The 18,687-nt window shown below is 35.0% G+C and overlaps 3 protein-coding genes across 4 annotated transcripts; 1 reads left to right on the forward strand and 2 right to left on the reverse strand.

Annotated features, from left to right (window-relative positions):
* The first annotated feature begins 1,089 nt into the window (after nucleotides 1-1,089).
* LOC130980410 (vicilin-like seed storage protein At2g18540) lies at nucleotides 1,090-3,458 on the forward strand. Its single transcript, XM_057904096.1, has 5 exons — nucleotides 1,090-1,354; nucleotides 1,417-1,580; nucleotides 1,659-1,739; nucleotides 1,807-2,106; nucleotides 2,185-3,458. The coding sequence occupies exons 1-5, from the start codon at nucleotides 1,090-1,092 to the stop codon at nucleotides 3,307-3,309; spliced, it is 1,935 nt and encodes a 644-aa protein (XP_057760079.1). The 3' UTR covers nucleotides 3,310-3,458.
* Nucleotides 3,459-4,150: 692 nt separating this feature from the next.
* On the reverse strand, nucleotides 4,151-7,294 carry LOC130979282 (probable protein phosphatase 2C 80). The gene is made up of 5 exons (XM_057902693.1): nucleotides 7,036-7,294; nucleotides 6,222-6,862; nucleotides 5,672-5,984; nucleotides 4,942-5,091; nucleotides 4,151-4,600 (listed from the first exon to the last, which is right to left on the reverse strand). The coding sequence occupies exons 2-5, from the start codon at nucleotides 6,746-6,748 to the stop codon at nucleotides 4,304-4,306; spliced, it is 1,287 nt and encodes a 428-aa protein (XP_057758676.1). The 5' UTR covers nucleotides 6,749-6,862; nucleotides 7,036-7,294; the 3' UTR covers nucleotides 4,151-4,303.
* A 2,135-nt stretch (nucleotides 7,295-9,429) lies between these two features.
* LOC130979798 (zinc finger protein GAI-ASSOCIATED FACTOR 1-like) lies at nucleotides 9,430-13,265 on the reverse strand. 2 transcript variants are annotated; one of them, XM_057903346.1, is made up of 5 exons: nucleotides 12,322-13,265; nucleotides 11,815-12,211; nucleotides 11,397-11,725; nucleotides 10,652-10,801; nucleotides 9,430-10,498 (listed from the first exon to the last, which is right to left on the reverse strand). In XM_057903346.1, exons 1-5 carry the CDS (start codon nucleotides 12,443-12,445, stop codon nucleotides 10,023-10,025), a joined length of 1,476 nt encoding a protein of 491 aa, XP_057759329.1. In that variant the 5' UTR covers nucleotides 12,446-13,265; the 3' UTR covers nucleotides 9,430-10,022. The 2 variants fall into 2 exon arrangements, with proteins under 2 accessions (XP_057759329.1, XP_057759328.1); XM_057903345.1 differs by having other exon boundaries at nucleotides 9,430-10,801; nucleotides 12,322-13,264.
* Between the last annotated feature and the right edge of the window lie 5,422 nt (nucleotides 13,266-18,687).

Consider the following 18,687-nt stretch of genomic DNA (forward strand, 5'->3'; position numbering starts at 1 on the left):
AAGTTCGACTCACCGAAAACTCACAAACTAGCTCAAATAATAGAAACATAAATACATAATCTATAATTCTATATCAATAAATTATAACATATATATTTTAAAAAATATTTAAAAAGATCAATTTTATATATTGTTACCTATCAATAAATTATAAATTTTTTATTTATGTCCTGCATCAAAATTATATGTAAAAAAAATATAAAATTTTAAATAATTAAAATCATTAATATATATATATATATATATATATATATATATATATATATATATATATATATATAGAGGAGTTCTTTGGTGACCAAGATAATGGTGTTTAAAGATGGCCAAAGATTGACCTACAAATTAGAAGTTGACATATAAAATGATTGAATATAGTAGAAAACATTCTAAGAATATGCTTTTGTGAATTACATTAAAAATGAGAAAAACTAAGTTATAAAAAAATATAAATACATTGAAGAAAAAAAATAAAAAAAGCTGTGAAATTAATAAAAATGAAATTTATTTAAATAAATTAAATAAATATTTTATTTATTAAAATAAATAATTATAAAAATTATTATAAAAATACGTCTCTCAATCTTATATCGTTTATTTACACTATAAACGATATAATTATAAATATATTTTATGTATACTATAAAAGATATATATAAAATTTGAAAAAATATATATATTTTATTTACTGTGTAAACAAGATACATTCAAATAATTCGTTTACTGTGTAAACAAGATATCTTATTCAAAAGATTAATTATTGAATTTCTGGGCTGATGAATATAGTGGTGCAAACCAAAAAAAAAAAAAATCCCCCAATTACCATAATTTTCAATGTAATATCTGCTCTTTCTTTTATGTTTTTCTTTTTGTGATCATGGTTTCATAGTGATCTTGATCGAGTCTGAATCCTAAGTGTTTGGAATTTTGTGGTATAGACTTGGACACCTTAATAACTGGCCATCTGTTTAAATAATGCACGTGTCTGAACAAAATTACATGCAGTTTTCGAAAACTAGTATATAGAGCCACCTTTCCAATCTTGGGAACTCACTTGTATTCCTTTCACCTCCTCCTTTTCTTGTATTAAATATGGAGCTTCGCAAAGCCATCTTAGCCTTTCTGTTGATCTTATTGTATGGCGGGGTTAAGGCATTGAGTAGAAGGGACTACTCTTTGGTAGAGAAGAGTGAGAGGAGACCTTTAGTTGTTTCTGAATATGGAACGGTCTCCGCCGTTGATGTCCAAGCCGGCCATGGTGCACCCTTACACCATCTTCAGTTCATCACATTGGAACCTAACTCTCTCTTCCTTCCCGTCCTTCTCCATGCAGATATGCTCTTATATGTCCACACAGGTACCCTTCACTTGTTTATTGCTCTATCTTCTCATGTATTTATCCTATGCGATTGATTTCAGGGAGTGGAAGATTGACTAGCGCAGATGAAGATGGAACAAAGAGCATTGATTTACGTGTAGGAGATCTGTGCAAGCTGGATGAAGGAACTGTTTTTCATATACAGAGCAACTCTCAAGAACTTACCCTCTATGCCATGTTTGCCAATTCAGACGATCACACTTATGTAACAATTGCTTCTGCTAATCTACTTTTTAACTAGTCTAACTAGTTTATAATTAAGCTTTAATTTCTTTCAATGCAGGATCCTTCAATCGGTGCTTACTCAAGGGTCAACGAACTCATCAAAGGCTTTGACAAGAGAATCATTCAAGCAGCATTTCAGGTCATCTTATACTCATATTGCTCAGCATTGAGTGAGTAGTGTAATTCTGATATTGTGAATCTTGAAGGTTCCGGAGGATTTGGTTGAGGCGATCACAAAGAAGAGCAGCATCCCAGGAATAGTGCATAGCAAGAATGCGACTTCAGAGGAGCAGCATGCTCCAAAGGATGAGATAGACCTGGAGGCTTCTCTTCTTGGAAACATTTTAGGGATTCATAGCAGCAACAAAGAGAAAACCAAATACAACATCTTTAAACATGACCCTGATTTCAGAAACCGCCACGGTTGGACCCTAACCGTCACTAAAAAGCAGCTCAAAGCATTGAAGCACACCAACCTCGGATTTCTCATGGTTAATTTGACCGCGGTAATTACCTTATACTGTATACTATATACTCATCATAACAACTTCAATTTGATTGATTGATTTATTTTATAATGGAAGGGATCAATGTTGGGACCACATTGGAACCCAAGGTCTGCAGAAATAGCAGTGGTGTTGTACGGACGAGGCATGGTTCGTGTGTTATGTGGAAGCAGCAGCAGCAATGATGTTGATAAGCAGAGAAGGAGGAGAGAATGCAAGAATAGGAGGTTTAAGGTTGAGGAAGGTGAGGTGTTTGTGGTGCCTAGGTATCATGCAATGGCTCAGATGTCGTTCCAGAATGAGTCACTGGTGTTTCTGGGGTTCACCACAAGTTCTAAAAAGCATACCGATGTTCGGTTCTTGGCTGGAGACACGTCCGTGCTTCAAAACATGAACAGAGATGTATTGGCCACCTCTCTTGGCGTCAGTAACGCCACCGTTGGCAGGCTTCTTCGTAATCAGAACGAGTCTGTGATATTCGCCTGTAATTCTTGTGCGGAGGAAGAGAGAAGAAGAGAGGAGGAAGAGGATGCAAGAGAGAAGGAGAGAGAAGAAGAAGAAGATGAGAAGGAAAGGAAGCGACAAGAGGAGGAAGAGGAGGAGGAGGAAGCAAGGAGAAGGGAAGAGGAAGAAGCAGCTAGGAGAAGAGAAGAGGAAGAGAGGGAGAGGGCTGAAGAGGAAGAGAGAAGAAGAGAGGAGGAGAAGGAGAAGGAGAAGGAGGAAGAGGATGCAAGAGAGAAGGAGAGAGAAGAAGAAGAGAGGGAAAGGAAGCGACAAGAGGAGGAGGAGGAAGCAAGGACAAGAGAAGAGGAAGAAAGAGCTAGGAGAAGGGAAGAGAAAGAGAGAGAAAGGAAGCGACAAGAGGAGGAGGAGGAAGCAAGGAGAAGGGAAGAAGCAAGAAGAGAGAGAGAAAGGAGAAGAGAAGAAGAAGAAGAGAGGGGATCAGAGGCAGAGAGAGCTCAAGAGGAAGCTAGAAAAGAGAGGCAAAGGAGAAGAGAAGAAGAAGAGATAGAAAGGGAGAGACAAGAGGAAGAAAGGAGAAGGGAGTTTGAAAGGAGAAGACAAGAAGCTGCTGAGAGGGAAAGACAAGAAGAAGGAGGAGAGAGGGAGGGAAAGCGCGAAGGGGGCGGTGGTGGTGGTTACCATGTTCCAGTGGAAACACAAGTAGAAGGAAGGAGAGTGTTGAAGGCACGCCATGTCTGAAGAGAGTTGCTTATGGGTGTACTCATGTGTATATACAATAACCAGTAACAACCCATCACCATCTCTTTGTTTTCTTCTGTCTATGCATGTGTGCGCGTGTGGATTACATCACACTACTAAGAATAACAACTCCATCAATCTCTTGTCTTGTCGTCTTCATGTGTGTTTCACTTAGCTCTTTGCACCTACCCAAACAGGTGTTTGCTACCATCTGCCACCGAAATAATATCTCTGTTTTATTTACCTGCCACTTTGACTGCATCATGTCTTACTTTTTCTTTACATAGTAATTAATAAAAAAAGAAATCGTCGTAAAAATGATGTAAATCTAATTTTACTATTTTTATTCTTTTAACGTTAAGAGGTGGAAACAATGGACACAGTTCCTACCTCTATTCAACTCAGCAAAATTGAAGGCAACGGTTACCAAACTTTAGGTTAAGCATATCATTCAAGGAAACTTATAATTTCTTTACAATGTTCTCCCTCATTGCATGACTAAAAGATGTTAAAAAAAGTGTACATTTTATTATAAATACGCACAATTCTTTTTCTATTATAAAATGGACCTTATATAAACAAGAGAATTGATCAACTAATCAACTAACTTTTGAAGATTACATGATCTTGCTCTAGTTTCTTATTGTCTCATTCCCCATGGTTTGGTTTGGTTTGGTTTGGTTTGGTTTTAGTCTTTCAGAAGATTACATATGGGGTGATAACTAAATTCTCATGGTTAACATTACATGTGCCTATATTTGAGATAACATTCAATCATTCATGATGACCGAGTAAAAACTGGAAATAGTGAAAGACACAAAGCAAACAAAGCCGTTTAAGATTATTGATCACTGTAGGTAGCTCTAGTTTGAGATAGTAAAGCAGTGTTAGAGAATATGAGAGTGCATTCAGGTCAAAATTGACATGCAGGCCTGGCCACTGCAAAGAACAAATCAAAATTTACAAAATGAATAAAAGATGGCAAGGAACCAGCTCACTCACTAGTTGAGCTGGTTATATATGACACAACAACAGTAATGTCGTCAAGCTTGCCGCCGTAGTATCGGAATCCAGCCTCCTGAGCAGCAGCAGCAAACGGCGACAGCCTAGTCTTGTCGAGTGCTCGCTCGCGAGCTAGTGCCGCTATCCTCTGAGCGGTTACTTGGGGTTCTAGTCCTGCTCTAACCGCATGCACAACCACTGCACTGATCTCATTGTTGTACAAGTTGTCAAATAACCCATCTGTTCCAGCAACTATGACATCTCCTGGGGCCACAGGTATTACAAAAACCTGCATGTATTGCAAAAGATATCCTCAGTGCACAGAATTGATGAATTTGTTCTGAAAAGAAGAACATGAATATCATTTCCCATAAGTCTTACTAGGGAAGAAACTAGGATCATAATCGTGCAAGAACAGAAAAATGAATGAAATTGGAAAGGAGGAATTTGGAGCAATGAGAGTTTTGAAATGCAAATAATCATCCAATTGAAAATGAGGGAAAGCTGAAAATGGTATGCACCTTATATTCATTTTTTACTCCCTCTACCAAACACCAGCGAGGAAAAAACAAAACCTCTACGAATTAGGCCTTAATTTTCAGATTCTCAATGTTGTTATGTGAGCTTTACCTCAGCAGAGCTAGGTAGGTCACCACCATTGCCACTCTCCAATTGATATGTGAAATTGAAGTCATGCTGTTGAACAGGGGACCTGAAAATGGTGCTACCATCTCTAACCACAATGAATCCACTGTCACCTAAATTGATAGCATGTAATCCCTGGACCAAATGTAAATAAATCACTTGATGTTACTTTTCTATTCTATAATCTATACTAGCTGAAGCAAGCAGAACAATTTTACTGGCTAAGAAAGAAATGAGCCTTATTCAATTAATAATTTAGAATAATGCATTGTGCTTGTAAAGCCAAGCATTGCCAAAACATGAAGCACAAGATGCTGATAGAACCCCAACATGGTTTAGGTCGATTTTTATTTTCACATTGAAAGAAGTCTAATGGTAGACATGCTAGTGTCACCAATCAATATCATCATAATTGTAGTGTTGAATCACTATTTTTATTATAGAAGAATTTTACTTCAAATTCATATAGCATGAACATAAACAACAAAAAGATGTTCTGGTTATAGAACATAAAGTACAATTCATTCATAGAGTCAAAATAATGTTTATCCTGTTTTCAACATAATTTTCACAATGCTCACAGCACGGCAGTTAAGTTGTAGAAAAACTTCATGATGATGCAGATTTGAAGATTAAAGTCATCCAATTCTAGAGTCACATTAATATTCTCTAGAGAGAAAAGGTTTAGCCATTTTTTATTTAGGAACTATGATACCTTATCAGTAAGGGCAATGATACAAGCTGTAGATGAACCCTTAGACTTGGTACATGAATGAGCCTTCTCTAACACCCTTTTTGGATCAAAAGAACCTTTAGGCTCCTCTTGAATTGCTCTCACTGAATTGGATATAAGCTCCTGGGCAAAGAGCCCCGCATTAACACCAACGTCTGCCCAGCCACCAACACCATCTGCAACACCAATTGCTTGTTCTTCTCTGCAAATGAAATGAGCATCCTCTCCCCCTGTCTCCTCCTTATCTGGGTGAGGTAGGTAACATGATCCTGAAATCATCTTCAATGTCTTTCCACTGAAAAATAACACTGCTTGTTAGTAACTACTCAGGAATCAGGATAACCACAATTTGTCAAATAAGAAAGATAAGATACTGTTTACTACTCAAATATTTTTAGCTTCCAGCAGCATTGTCAACCTCTCTTTCAAACAATTTATATAGGACCAACATCATTAACAGCTAAATTGGCATGTAAAGAAAAGGTTCTTGCTGAAGCAAAACTTTAAAACATAAGGAATAAGAACCACATACTATTCAGGAGATATGGTAGAAGTTGCAAGCTGTTCTTCAGGTTGGCTTCCCTCAAATGAAACACCATGTGGAGCACCAGCCGAGCAGGAAGTAGAAGATGAGGAACAGAAACTCTTCAACCATGGTCCATGAAGCGAACCTGAATTCCGGCTCCTCCAATCAGAATCAAAGGCAGAGGAGCACCCAAAACTTAGAGAACCACACAAAATCTGTGGCCTCCTTAAATTCACACTAACTCTCAAGCACCCTCTCTGAGTCCTGTCCTTGAAGTACACACCAGCAGGCTTTGTGAAATCCACACCACTGCTGCAACTGGAGACCAAGTCATCAACATAAACATCTCCAATCACAGCTTTGGAAGGTGAAGTAGCCATTGATTTTCTATAAACCTTGTGGCCTGAAGAAAGAGGCAGAACTGGATTCCTGTACAATAATGGTGTTGGCACTGCTTGTTGCCGTGTAATTGCTTCCTGAATGCGTTGACAGTAAATGGTAGTGTTCACCTTTGAGAGAATGCCAGATAGCATCTTAGACCCTTATGCAAGAGCTTCTGAGTTTCTTTTAACTAAGTTGAGAAAGCTCATTTCTTTCTCCGCCACCCACCAAACCTTTCCCAAAGAGAATTGAACTGCACGCAGATTCTGAATCCAAGAGATATATTGATTTGAAATTTCAACTATTATTCACTTCAAAGTTTCAAACTTTATAAAGAACAAGAACATGGCACTGATGGAAAAGGGAAACCGACTTGATGAAAAATAAAGAATTAAATCTGAAATGTAAGGAGGAGCTTCGAAGAGTCAAGGATTGTTACCTGTTATGCTAAGAATTTTTTGGGATTTTGAGTGTTGTTCTGTGTGCCCCTATCTCCACAAAAACCTAAAGAAACGTCAGTGAATGAATGCTGATATATCTATAGTTTCAAATTTTTTCAGAACACCGCTATCAAATGCCTCCTTGTCTTTTTCGCCCCCATTCTGTCTCCCCATATAAACTTTTTTTTTTAAAGAAAAAGAACTTAGAAAATTAACCACCTTATCTGAATTTTAGTTTTATTATTTTAGCAACAAACAAGGATAATTTGGATATCATTCTCGGATTAGATTTTCCTTCGGCTTTTGTTCTTGGCCTTGTAATAATCTACCAGATTTAGATTTTGGATTTTTCCCTTTTGCCTGATTTTATCTCCCCAAACATGTACATGGCTTTGAAAGGGACGTTAGCGGTTTAGGTAAATGGTGCAGGTTCTGTTTCTACTTGAATAGCATTTTATATTTTATCAAGTCATAAATCTGTCACTGAAATGAGATCAAATAAAATAAAATCATGTCTTGGTCTTTGTCCTTGAAATTATAAATATTAATTTGATTATATTATAGTTTAACCTAGATTTATTTTTATGAAGACAAATGCCCTTTGTATGTCTGAATAGGAACAATATCTGAATAGGATCTCTACTCATTAATTGTACAAGAGCCACATGGTTTACTCAATTCAAGTAAGAGATGTTGAAAGCCTAGCTCAAATTAATCTCATTCTGTTCCTGACAAGTGCATAAGCTAATAGAAAAGTAATTACAACCCTAGAAATTAGTATTGGAACTATTTACAGTAATTTACACGTTGTTGTTAATTAGGTAGTTATTATATAGGATTTAGCTAACAAAGGAGGTGTTAAATATGAAGTTTTAACCAACTTAGTTCGTCGAGTGGTCAGTTCATTTGTTTACTTAAACAAGCGTTGGGAATTCAAATTAGCAATTTATTGGTCAGTGGCAGACCTTTAAATAAAGTTTAGAATCATGACAAATTAGTTTTTGACCTATCAAATTGAAAAATATCATAAACAACAAAAAAATATGAAAGTTTTATTGAAAATCCAAAAATTTAAAGTTTCTAATGTTTTTGTAGTACATTTATCTTTTTTTTTTTAAATGTTTAAATTTTAAAAGCTGGCACCTTTACATTGTTATTGAAGCTACATGTTGTATATGCTAAATGAGAAATTTCTCTCCTAACAAGGGTGTTGCTTTTATGTAGTTAGTAGTTACCGAAAGTGTATGTTGAACAGCCAAATGAAACTAGTTGAAGGAACAACCAAACAATGGCATATAGATCTTGAGTTAATATTCAAAATGATCACTAAACTTTGATTCCGACTCAATTTTCAATTAACTCAAATTGTATTCTAAAATTTTAAAGAGTGATTCAAATTGGTCATTCCGTCACCAGAAAAATAACGTGACACGATTAAACGCGTCGTTTTGCTGTTTGTCTCTAAACAAGGTTGTTTTACTCTTACTTCTTCTCCTTTTTCCTACTCTCCAATATCTGAACCACCCACCACCTTATTGTCATCATTCTCAATCATACATTCCCAATCTCACTACCACCACCACCCTCCTCCTCCTCACCTCTCCCTCACCTCGCCACGTCGTTTAAATTTAACATTAATAATTAGCTCTATTTTACCATTACTAGATCTGAATGAATGAATATATTAAAATCATTTTTTCCATCCAAATCCACATAACCAAATAGGTTACATCATTAGAAGTATCATTAGAAGTATGGACAAATAAATAAGTGAATAACAACTAAACCTCGTCAAAGAACCTTCATCTTCAATGTATAACGCGTAGCTCCACCTTCATACACTATTATCCAAATCTTTGAAGAAATGGAAAATGGAACATTTAAGAAATTTTTATCTAAATCTTTGCCAAAATAGTACTCTAAACAATATCATGAAAAGGTGAGAAGGAGAGAGGGGAGGGGGGTTTGGTGGTGAGAGTGGTGGAGTTGAAAAGATATGATTGAGAGAGGTGGTAATGGAATGGTGGGAGGTTCAGACATGGAGAAGGAGGAGAAAGAAAAGGAGAGGAGTAAAACGACGTCATTTAGATACAAATAACAAAACGACGTCATTTAATCATGCCATGTCATCTTTCCAGTGATAGAAATAGACGGAAAAACCAACTTAAATCATGTCTTAAAATTTCAGAATACAATTTAGATGAAATCAAATTTTAAGGATCATTTCGAGTATTAACTCCGTTGATCTCCTTGCAAAGTTGTGCTACTACATTAGTAACCTTGCATTGTATGTCCCAAAAGATTGAAGAGCGAGACCCTGCATACGTGGTTGAGGATTCATTTATGGAGAAAAATGAACTTGAATGGAATACATACAATTCTGTACAACATAATGAGAAATTGATATGAAAGTTCATATACGAGATTGATTTTATATCCAACCAACCGCGTACTGCCAAATTCCACCTTGTGACAATAAATTTCAACCGTCAACATAAAACACAAACATCAAAAGTTTCCTAATTCATGCCTACATGCTACAGCCACTGACCAACCAAAATAATCCAAAAGGATTTCACTACTTGATCAAAAATGTATATGCTCAAGAAGCAAAAACATCTTTTAGATGTGTACCCTTCAAAACTCGTCATTGTCGCCATAGCCTACGACACCAATACATACATCAAATTCCAACCTTTTAGTTCACCCAGATAGAGTGGTCCGGACCAAGCTATTTACTACGAACAAAAGCTCTGGCCCTTTTCATTTTTACTATAATAGTGTCTTTTCCCACTCATATTAGAGGCATAAATAACCCTTTTTTCACAATGCTTGATGCACTGCATATTAGGATCATATACTATATCTTACTAATCCTCCCTCCCTGATGCATTGCAGATTCATATTGTACAAAAGACCATACAATTCTGTACAACCAGAACTTCAAGGCCCTGAAAAAATATATGCAGTCCTTCCACCAAAATTATCATGTGCTCCGCCCAATGTCTTTGCCAGAAAACTCTCCGTTTCCAAAAGATGCTGCTGCTGCAGCACTAACATCCAAACCACCACCAATAGATGTGATGAGTGCCGACAAGCCTCCACCAGGAGTTCCCCCAGCAGCCATCCCCAATCCTAGAAAATCGAGGGTGGTATGCTTTGGACCAAACATGGAAGGAGTCCCCATCATTAATTCCTTTAGTCCAGAGCCACTGTCAAAAGACAGCCCAAGTCCAAGCCCCGCCGGAACCGAGGCACTCTCTGGTTCAGCCGGCTGCTGACCCCATTGCAAGCCATCTTGCTGAGCTGGTGAAGACGAAGCAGATGAGGACACTATACCTAAACCACGAAGCAGCGAGGCATTGGTTGCAGCCGCACCCATTTGAGCTGCTTTTTGCAGCAAAGCAGTGGCAGACATGGTTGGCTGTGGCGGTGGTGCATATTGGCGGCGCTCCTGCCCTCCTGTTCCAAAAATTGACGAGCCATGATTAGTGGCAAGGCACAAAGAAATGGGCTCCGAGGAGGATGGCCCTGGGAGATCTGTTGGATGATCAGGGGGCCCCATGGCCCTTACGAGGTCGGTAAATGCAGGTGGTGTTTGGGATTGCAGGTTACCCGATGCAGTTGATGAAGCAAACAAACTTGCAAATACACTGCTGCTAGTACCACCATTGCTTGTTGAGCTAGTGCTGCTGCTACAGCTCCCATTCAGAGCAGTGTTAGCTTGTGGCTCTTCTATGATTTGTGGGGAATTTTCTGGCAACTCTGAAATAGGTGGAGAAAACAGTAGTGATATTAATAATAATCGTTGATACTAGTATTAATAAGAGGGTGAAGTGAAGAGCAAAAGCAACCACTTAAGAAGCATAATGGTTCAGGACTTGGAAAGCATGCACCTTTCTTTTATGTGTCATATAAAATAAAGTGCAGTAGCTAAAAGAACATATAATAGTTTCCTTTTTCTCAAATCCACTCCCCTTTCCCTTAAAAAACAAAGCTTTTCTCTTTTTAGCTTTTGGATCTTTTGAGTTTCTTCGTCCACAATTGCATAGTTTAGATCTCACAGTACCGAAGAACACAATTTTTATTATACTTAATTAGCTCTCAGAATCTCTTGCCACTGAACTTCGGTGTTACTAATAACAAACAAATTGAAAAACCACAGATGAAAACAAAGAAAGATAACCCAAAAAAAAAAAAACTAAGTTCCAAGATCAGATAGAGATAGAAAACAAAGTCAACAAAAACAGAGTTTTTATTTGTTTTCTAGTTTTAACCACATCATACCCGACAAAATAAGCCGAAAATTTGTTTAAAAAAATAAAAATCAACCCTTTTTCCAGAGTCGGATATGATCTACCTGGATTATGAGTCTGCAAAACCAGTGGCACAACAACACTGTTTGGCTGGGTGGTGGTGGTGGTAGTAGTAGTAGTGGCCGGCAGTGGCGGAGCTTCCGGCTGAACCGGAGGAGGCGGCGGTGGTGGAGGAGCAGGAGCAGGAGTAGTAGCAGGAGGTGGAGGTGTCGGCTGAGGCGACGAAGATTCAGCATTAACAGCCTTAGAATCTGATTCAGAACTAACCTTAACACCAATCTGAGACTGAGTAGTTTGTGAATGAGTCTGAGATCTCGCACTTTCCTCCGCCAACGCATCACAAAAAGCCCTATGCGTGATGAAGCTATCCCTCCTTCAAAAACATAAAAAAACAAAACTTTTAAAAACCCCAAATCCCTAAAAAGAAAAGATTAGACACCATCGTTGAAAAACGAGAGAAACCTTGAGAACAAAGTGCCACAATCGCATTTGTACTCTCTAGTGCCGCAAATCTTAGAGTGAGCCTTCCAATCTGATTGAACAGCGTATTTCTTAGAGCACTTGTCGCATTTCCACTTCTTCTCCCCGTGCTTTCTGCAGAAGTGCTTCTTGATTCCGGTGAGATCCCCGAGCGCGCGTGAAGGATCGTGGTGAACGCACGTTGGCTCGGGGCACACGTACACCCTCTTCTTCACCTCCTTGCTCGACCTCTGCCTCAGCTTCCATGGAAGGTTGTGACCCCTTCGATGGAGCTGAAGGTTCTGATCCCTCTGGAAACCCTTGTTGCAGATTTCGCACACGAATCTGTTCGTCGCCAATAGGGTCTTCGGAGACAGAGCAATCACCTCTGCATCTGGATCTGTAAAAGTGAAAGGTTATACATATATTTTAAGGAAAAAAATTATAATAAAATCAGAAGAAGGAAGAAGACAAAGATGAAGTTTTTTTTTTTTCAATTTTTGTTTGTACCTGGCATTCCTGGAAGATTACGCTTTTTCTTGGTGGCTGATTTTGAAGGTACTGTCTGATTGCCAGAGGAAGAAACACTAGCTTCCCCTGAAGCTGTTGAAACATTGTCTAAATCAACCGGCATGGCAAAATTTTCTTCTTTATAAATCTCAGGGCATTTACCCCTCTCTATAAAAATTTCAAAGCTACGTTTTTTCTCTCTTCTGAGCTATAAAGTTTTAATTTTTTTTTTCCCTTTCCCCTCTTTCTCTCTGTTTGTTCTTGTTCTAGGGTTTTCTTTTTTGTTTCCCCTGCTCTGTAAGCTTCTCCCACTTTCCCCCCTCTCTCTTTCTATCTATATCTACCAGTCAACCTTTGATTTGTTTTTCTTCTTTCTACCTCTTTTTTTTTCTGAATTTTCGCACCACCTACCAGCTCTGATGATGGGGTCTCTGACCAAAATTCACGTTATCCAAAGAGCTCAAATGATTAAACCCAATAGTGGCACCTTAAACAACTCTGCCTGAAGCCATAAAAAGAGAGAAAAAAGGAAGGAAAACCCTCTTAACCGGAAATCACTCTGATCGAAAATTGGACAAAGAGAGTGTCCTAATAAGGTGGCGGCGCCCCCAATGAGAAAGAAAAGCAGAACCCCCTCAATATCTCTCTCCCCTTCTCTTGTTTGTTCCTAAAGTTTGTAACTTTTTATTTTGTTTGAGCCGAGTTAAATGAAAAAGTCTGAGGGGAGGGGCAGCTATAATTATAATTGGATAATTAGATTAGTGTAGTAGTTATAGTAACTGATTACTGATGAGATTGATTGATTAGTGGAATTCATTAAGCATGGTGGTTGTGTGTGAGAGCGTGGTTAATGAATCGAGACTCATTTATTATTATTGGGCTGGGTCGTAGAAAAATTGAGAGAGAGAGAGAGAGAGAGAGAGAGAGAGAGAGAGATGAATGAGGGTAAGAAAAATCTTTTCTTGGTGTCCAAGTTCGTATCCTCTTCCACTTTGAATGAATTTGCAAATTGGGAACACAGCACAGTCTCGTTGGAAGTGTGTTTACTCTAATGTTTGTCGTTTTGTGATTTGTTTGGACCCTTATTTCTGTACAAACCGACAGGGACACACCATTTCACAGGTACACTATAATCGGTTTTATATAAATGGTAATAAAAACAAACAAACTAATATAATGTAATCGAATTAATGGATTAAAAAAACCGTGAAAGCAAAATCAATTTTCAAAGATTGTACAAAGTCAGAGAACTTTAGCCTATAAAATTGAACGGAAACTTTTCACTGTTTTGGACCACTAAGAAATTGCCACGTACCCTTGGTTCCTGTGCATTACACCATTCATCACTGTAATTTCTTTTCTGCACAAGTTAAAATTTCGATATAATTTTGACCTTATAGAGTGATAATAGAAACGTAACAAGGTTAACAAAGACGTGCCTAAATGTTTCTCAGTGGGTCAAAGATGTATGTTAATAGCACATGGGTTTCTGATGGTAGCTTATTATTGAATTATTATTCCCCCTTTTCCCTATTTTCTCTGTGTAGGTCTATAACTTTGGCAAAATGTTCACACTTCACCCTAACAATTTACAATGAGCAGGTTCCTTATCGCCAAGAGGAAAGGGTAGCTGGCCACCACATAATACAAGAATATATTATTCTATTGTGTTTAGGGCATGAGCATGACTTTTATCAATATTCATGAATCCATTAGCCACCGTTGACATTATCATCATTATTTACTATTTCTAATTTAATTTCTTTGGCATCATTCAGATTATATGATGAACCATATTTAGAAGAATTTAATACAGAGAATCTCTTTTCTTTTTTATTTCTTCTTTTTTTGTACCTATCTAATCAATCATGCCCCTTTTTCTACTATAGTTTATACTACTACTACTACGTTGCATGTTTACCTACGGGGAAAGCCACTTGCCGTCCGAGTTTGAATAATATAATGATAAGAGTGAATAAAGATCGAGATCTCATATCATAAAATTATTCATCCTAAAAGTTTAAGCTGATTTTAAGATTTATCAAAAATCAATCTCTTGACTTTTCAGATCTAGAATTCTAATACTATGTTATGATACCACTCATCCCAAAAGCTTACACTGATAAAAAAAATAACACTAATAGTTATATTTCGAATATTTTCTAAATCTCCATTAATTCCCTATTTTTCCTCTAATGATAATATGATTATATCTCTAATATTACATAAACCTCCATTATATACATTGTACAAATATTCTATTAGCTCATCTACTTTTATAATAACATTTGTTAACTTACAAACGATGATGTAAAGTGTAAACTAATTAATCTCATCTTCTTTAGCTTCAAAGTTTAAATCCGAAGTCTCATGCCCTTATCCCTTCAACCAATTACCAAAAAAGAGTGGTCGATTGAATGAATCATAATAATCTTAGAGAGAAGTTAAGATTATTTTGATAATCCATCACTTATTTCATATAATTGAATATATAAAAAATTATTATTATATTTGTTGGCACTTGGCACATCAAGTTGCTTAGTGTCAATGGTGGAAGTTCTTATAATGGACACGTCTGCTAGTAAATCTCTACCTTTTGCAATGGCAATTAAAGTCCTGTAATGATCTGATCCAGTATTATAATTTTCAAATTGGTTTCGTTGTCCCTTTCAACTTTTGGTAAATCCAAGTCCATAGTATTTGATCCTATCCTCGTAAATAACAGGTAGCAAGTGCTTGCTGGATACGGACATTAGCCATTCTAAAATTAATTAACCATGATTACTACTATCCAGTATATGTTTAAGTTTAACACTACTTAAGCTAAATTAATTAAACTTAACTAGAAGGATCAGCTAGGGAATTGAAGATATCAAACTTCATAACCAAAAAGCCGGCACATGTTGTATGATTACTTTTTAATATATATAAAAATAATTTTTAAAACTTGTGCCTGCACTATTTATCCATCATGGTTAGCATTGACTTAAATTGTTATTTTTCTTTTATAGTTCAAAGTTCAAACAATGCATTATTTTTGGGCACAGGAATGGGCCCTTTAATTTGTTTAAGGTGTTCAACTTTCTTGCTTTACATCCAAGAGGAAACCAATCACTGTCTTTTGAGTTTTGAGTCAGCACTCAACGTAGCTATATTCACATTAACTTACACATTCAAATTCAAGCCCATTCAGTTACGTATACTCCGGAACTTAATTAAGGATATGTTTTGATTGATATTTTTTAATTTTTTTTATAAACGTTTTTTAAAAAAAAAATACTGAAAAGAAAAACAAACACTAAAGATGTCTAAATATTCCAAATCTGATCATGACAATAAACTCCTTTTAGCAGAATGTGAACTTTCATATGTGATGGGTTCAAATTATGACATCTAACTCCTTTTCTTTTATAGCAGGGTGAAGATTTTAGCTAGAATCATTCTTCTGCATATGATATTCTTTTCTAGTTACTTTTTTTTCCCCGGAAATTGAAGAAAAAAGATAGAGAGGAGGATTGGTGAAATAAAAAAGATAATAAGACTGCATTTATTTTTTAAAATAGAATAAAATAAAATATTAAGAACAAAACATAATGAATAAAGACATAAAATTTTGTATTCTTATATTTTATTTACTAATAAATTAAAATAAATTATAAAAATTTAATTTATTCTTTTTTTTCAATCAAAAATTTAAGAAAAAAATTATAATAATAAAAAATATAATTATAAAAAATTAAAAAAATAAAAAATAACTTGTATTTTTTGTTAGTATCTTTGTGTCTTTCTTATCATAATAGACATAAAATATACTAATTCAGTGCCTTTAAATATAATATTTCTATTTACGTTTCATCTATCAAACACGATTTTGTGTCTTTATTTCTGAGAAACGCAGGCTAAATGAAAGCATTGCAACCAACATGGGCGATCTACTATCTTGATTTTCCAAAACTTAAGGAATAAATTAATTAGAAAAAAAAATCAGGTATCAAATTGATAGTTAATTATTCAGAAAATAAAATAGTTATAGAACTTTGATCGGCTTCTTAGTTCTTACTAAAAGAGAAACAAAAAGGAATGGGTTACTTTTTTGCAAACTCCATGGGTGGATGCATGATCGTTAAAGCATCCATTTATTAGGATCATTAGACCACGACCACAATTTTGGTGTGTAATTACTTTTTTGCTTTGTTTGTGGAACTCCACTTCTTTCATCCCAAGTAATGAATGAACTAAAGGAAAAGGATGGGTCCTTGGTCCACCAATCAAACTCAACGTTCTTAAATCTTAAGTAGTACCATATATGGTTATCTAAAATGCAATGCACCGGAAATTAAAAGTGAAGTACTCAATACTAATAATAATTAGTATATCTAATCGTGTCATGTAGACTTTCAAACTCATAATAGTGTATAATAAGGTATGAAAAGTTAACAAATGAGAAGCTTTTTGCAAACCATTATTCTAGACTTTTAGATGCAAAATCAAATACGCCACCAATGTAATTAATATAATTAAATTAGTTATAACACACCATGAAGTCATCAAAATTCTCTACCTATATCATCACCATCTTCATTGAATTTTCTCTTATTTATGAATTAATGTACAATAATTTTGGAAAATATAATAACAAAATTTAGAATTTTATGAATTTGTTTTAATACACTAATAATAAGTTCAATCATATTCATTTTCTGATAATTATTTATAATTATAAAAAATTAGTTATTTTTACTAATATAATAATATATAATTAAATATATATGTAAAATTTTTTATATTTCTAGTATATTAAAATTAAATTGTTTATTACTTGGAAAATTATGTAATGTAAAATAGTTTTTCATTACTTAGATAAGGATAACAATTAAATGGAGGTATACTAATATTTTTAGAGATTATTTTATTAAAATTGTTATTATACATATATGTTATGTGTACACTAAAATTAACTATCAAAATCAGTTATTAGTATAAAATATATGTTAGAATATAAATATATATTAAAAATAAATTAAATCACATACATATTTATATATAAATATATTGGTGATTGATTTTAATAACTAAGTTTAAAATACCGAACATTTTTGTTATACATATTGAGAGATGTATATATACTATTTTTGTGTATATATATTTTAATACTATTATTTTTAATATTAAAATAATTAATAAAAATGAGAAAAAATGAAAAATAATTTTATATATAAAATGATATATTTGTGGGCAGCAAGAATGTTAATGGTAATAATAGGATAGCATGTCAATCACAAGTTTGCCTCTCTCCCACTAATGACTATAGGGTTGGATAAGAATGGAGGATTTGGACGGTGAACGTAACAATTCTTTTTAGGAAGCTCGCATCTGCATTTGACAGAGACGTTAGTAAAAAGGAAAATTCCATCAAAATTTCTCTTTTGTGAGATGCGATGGCGACTATAGATGCCCATACTTTCAACAATGCCACCCCCTTCTCTCGTGTAATAAAGAGAACATAGAAGTAGATAACTTTTTTATTTGATTAGACTCATGCAGTATCAATTTTAATAAATTAAACTAATGAGTTCTATACTGGAAATGAAATTTGTTACTTTACCACTTTAATAATTAATCTTACTTTATACTGTTTTTTATTTTAGGTATTGGAATGAAATTCTGTTGTGCTAGTCTTTCTTGTGTGGCATTATTATAATTTTGATGTTGAAGTGTGCCCTGAAAGAGGTTCAAAGGTGTAGTGATTAAAGATTCAATCGTCTTTGACTCTCATTCTAGCAGCAACTATTGGCTCTTTTAATTCGTAATGCCAAAGAAAACATAAAATCCTAATAGGAAATTCATCAGCAAAAGCAAATAATCTATTCATAGTTCACTAAGTGGTAGTAGTTACAACTCACAACTTTTGCCTTTGCCTTTCTCGATGGTTTTGGGACCAAGTGAAGTTTGGGGTCTCTCCATTGATGTTGATAATGATACACACATGAGTGAAACGCCATAGTAAACTAATCATAATGGTTGGCAACGTATTCACAGGGATTGTTCAATTCCCAACTTGGCATGACTCAACTTATTTTTGTTAGGTTTAGAATGTAGAAGTTGTTCCGATGTTTAATGCCTAAAATTTTATTATTTTGATTTTTGAATTTTTATATTATCATTGTTTAAAATAAGTTCTAATTTAATTAAGTTGTTTAATACTACTATTTAATTAAGTTGTTTTATAAGTCAAAATAAAAAAAAACTTTTGAAACTTTTCAAAACGGCCCTTAAAGAATAATTTGAGAATTCTATTTAATATTTTATGGTTTAGATAATTTGTTTGCAAAAATTTATCTCTTTTAATATAAAGTCAATTTTGTT

The sequence above is a fragment of the Arachis stenosperma genome, chromosome 5, assembly GCF_014773155.1.
Source record: "Arachis stenosperma cultivar V10309 chromosome 5, arast.V10309.gnm1.PFL2, whole genome shotgun sequence".
Classification (NCBI taxonomy): Eukaryota; Viridiplantae; Streptophyta; class Magnoliopsida; order Fabales; family Fabaceae; genus Arachis; species Arachis stenosperma.

Bases quoted from the DNA above. Each gene is read 5' to 3' on its own strand.
- LOC130980410 (XM_057904096.1), top strand. From the start codon at position 1,090: ATGGAGCTTCGCAAAGCCATCTTAGCCTTTCTGTTGATCTTATTGTAT. The intron at 1,581-1,658 runs GTAACAATTGCT...CTTTCAATGCAG, and splicing joins ATTCAGACGATCACACTTAT to GATCCTTCAATCGGTGCTTA. The intron at 1,740-1,806 runs GTCATCTTATAC...TGAATCTTGAAG, and splicing joins TCATTCAAGCAGCATTTCAG to GTTCCGGAGGATTTGGTTGA.
- LOC130979282 (XM_057902693.1), bottom strand. From the start codon at position 6,748: ATGCTATCTGGCATTCTCTCAAAGGTGAACACTACCATTTACTGTCAA. The intron at 5,985-6,221 runs GTATGTGGTTCT...GTTATTTTTCAG, and splicing joins TCTACCATATCTCCTGAATA to TGGAAAGACATTGAAGATGA. The intron at 5,092-5,671 runs GTATCATAGTTC...CATTTGGTCCAG, and splicing joins TCATTGCCCTTACTGATAAG to GGATTACATGCTATCAATTT.
- LOC130979798 (XM_057903345.1), bottom strand. From the start codon at position 12,445: ATGCCGGTTGATTTAGACAATGTTTCAACAGCTTCAGGGGAAGCTAGT. The intron at 12,212-12,321 runs GTACAAACAAAA...TCACTTTTACAG, and splicing joins TAATCTTCCAGGAATGCCAG to ATCCAGATGCAGAGGTGATT. The intron at 11,726-11,814 runs GTTTCTCTCGTT...ATGTTTTTGAAG, and splicing joins TGTGGCACTTTGTTCTCAAG to GAGGGATAGCTTCATCACGC.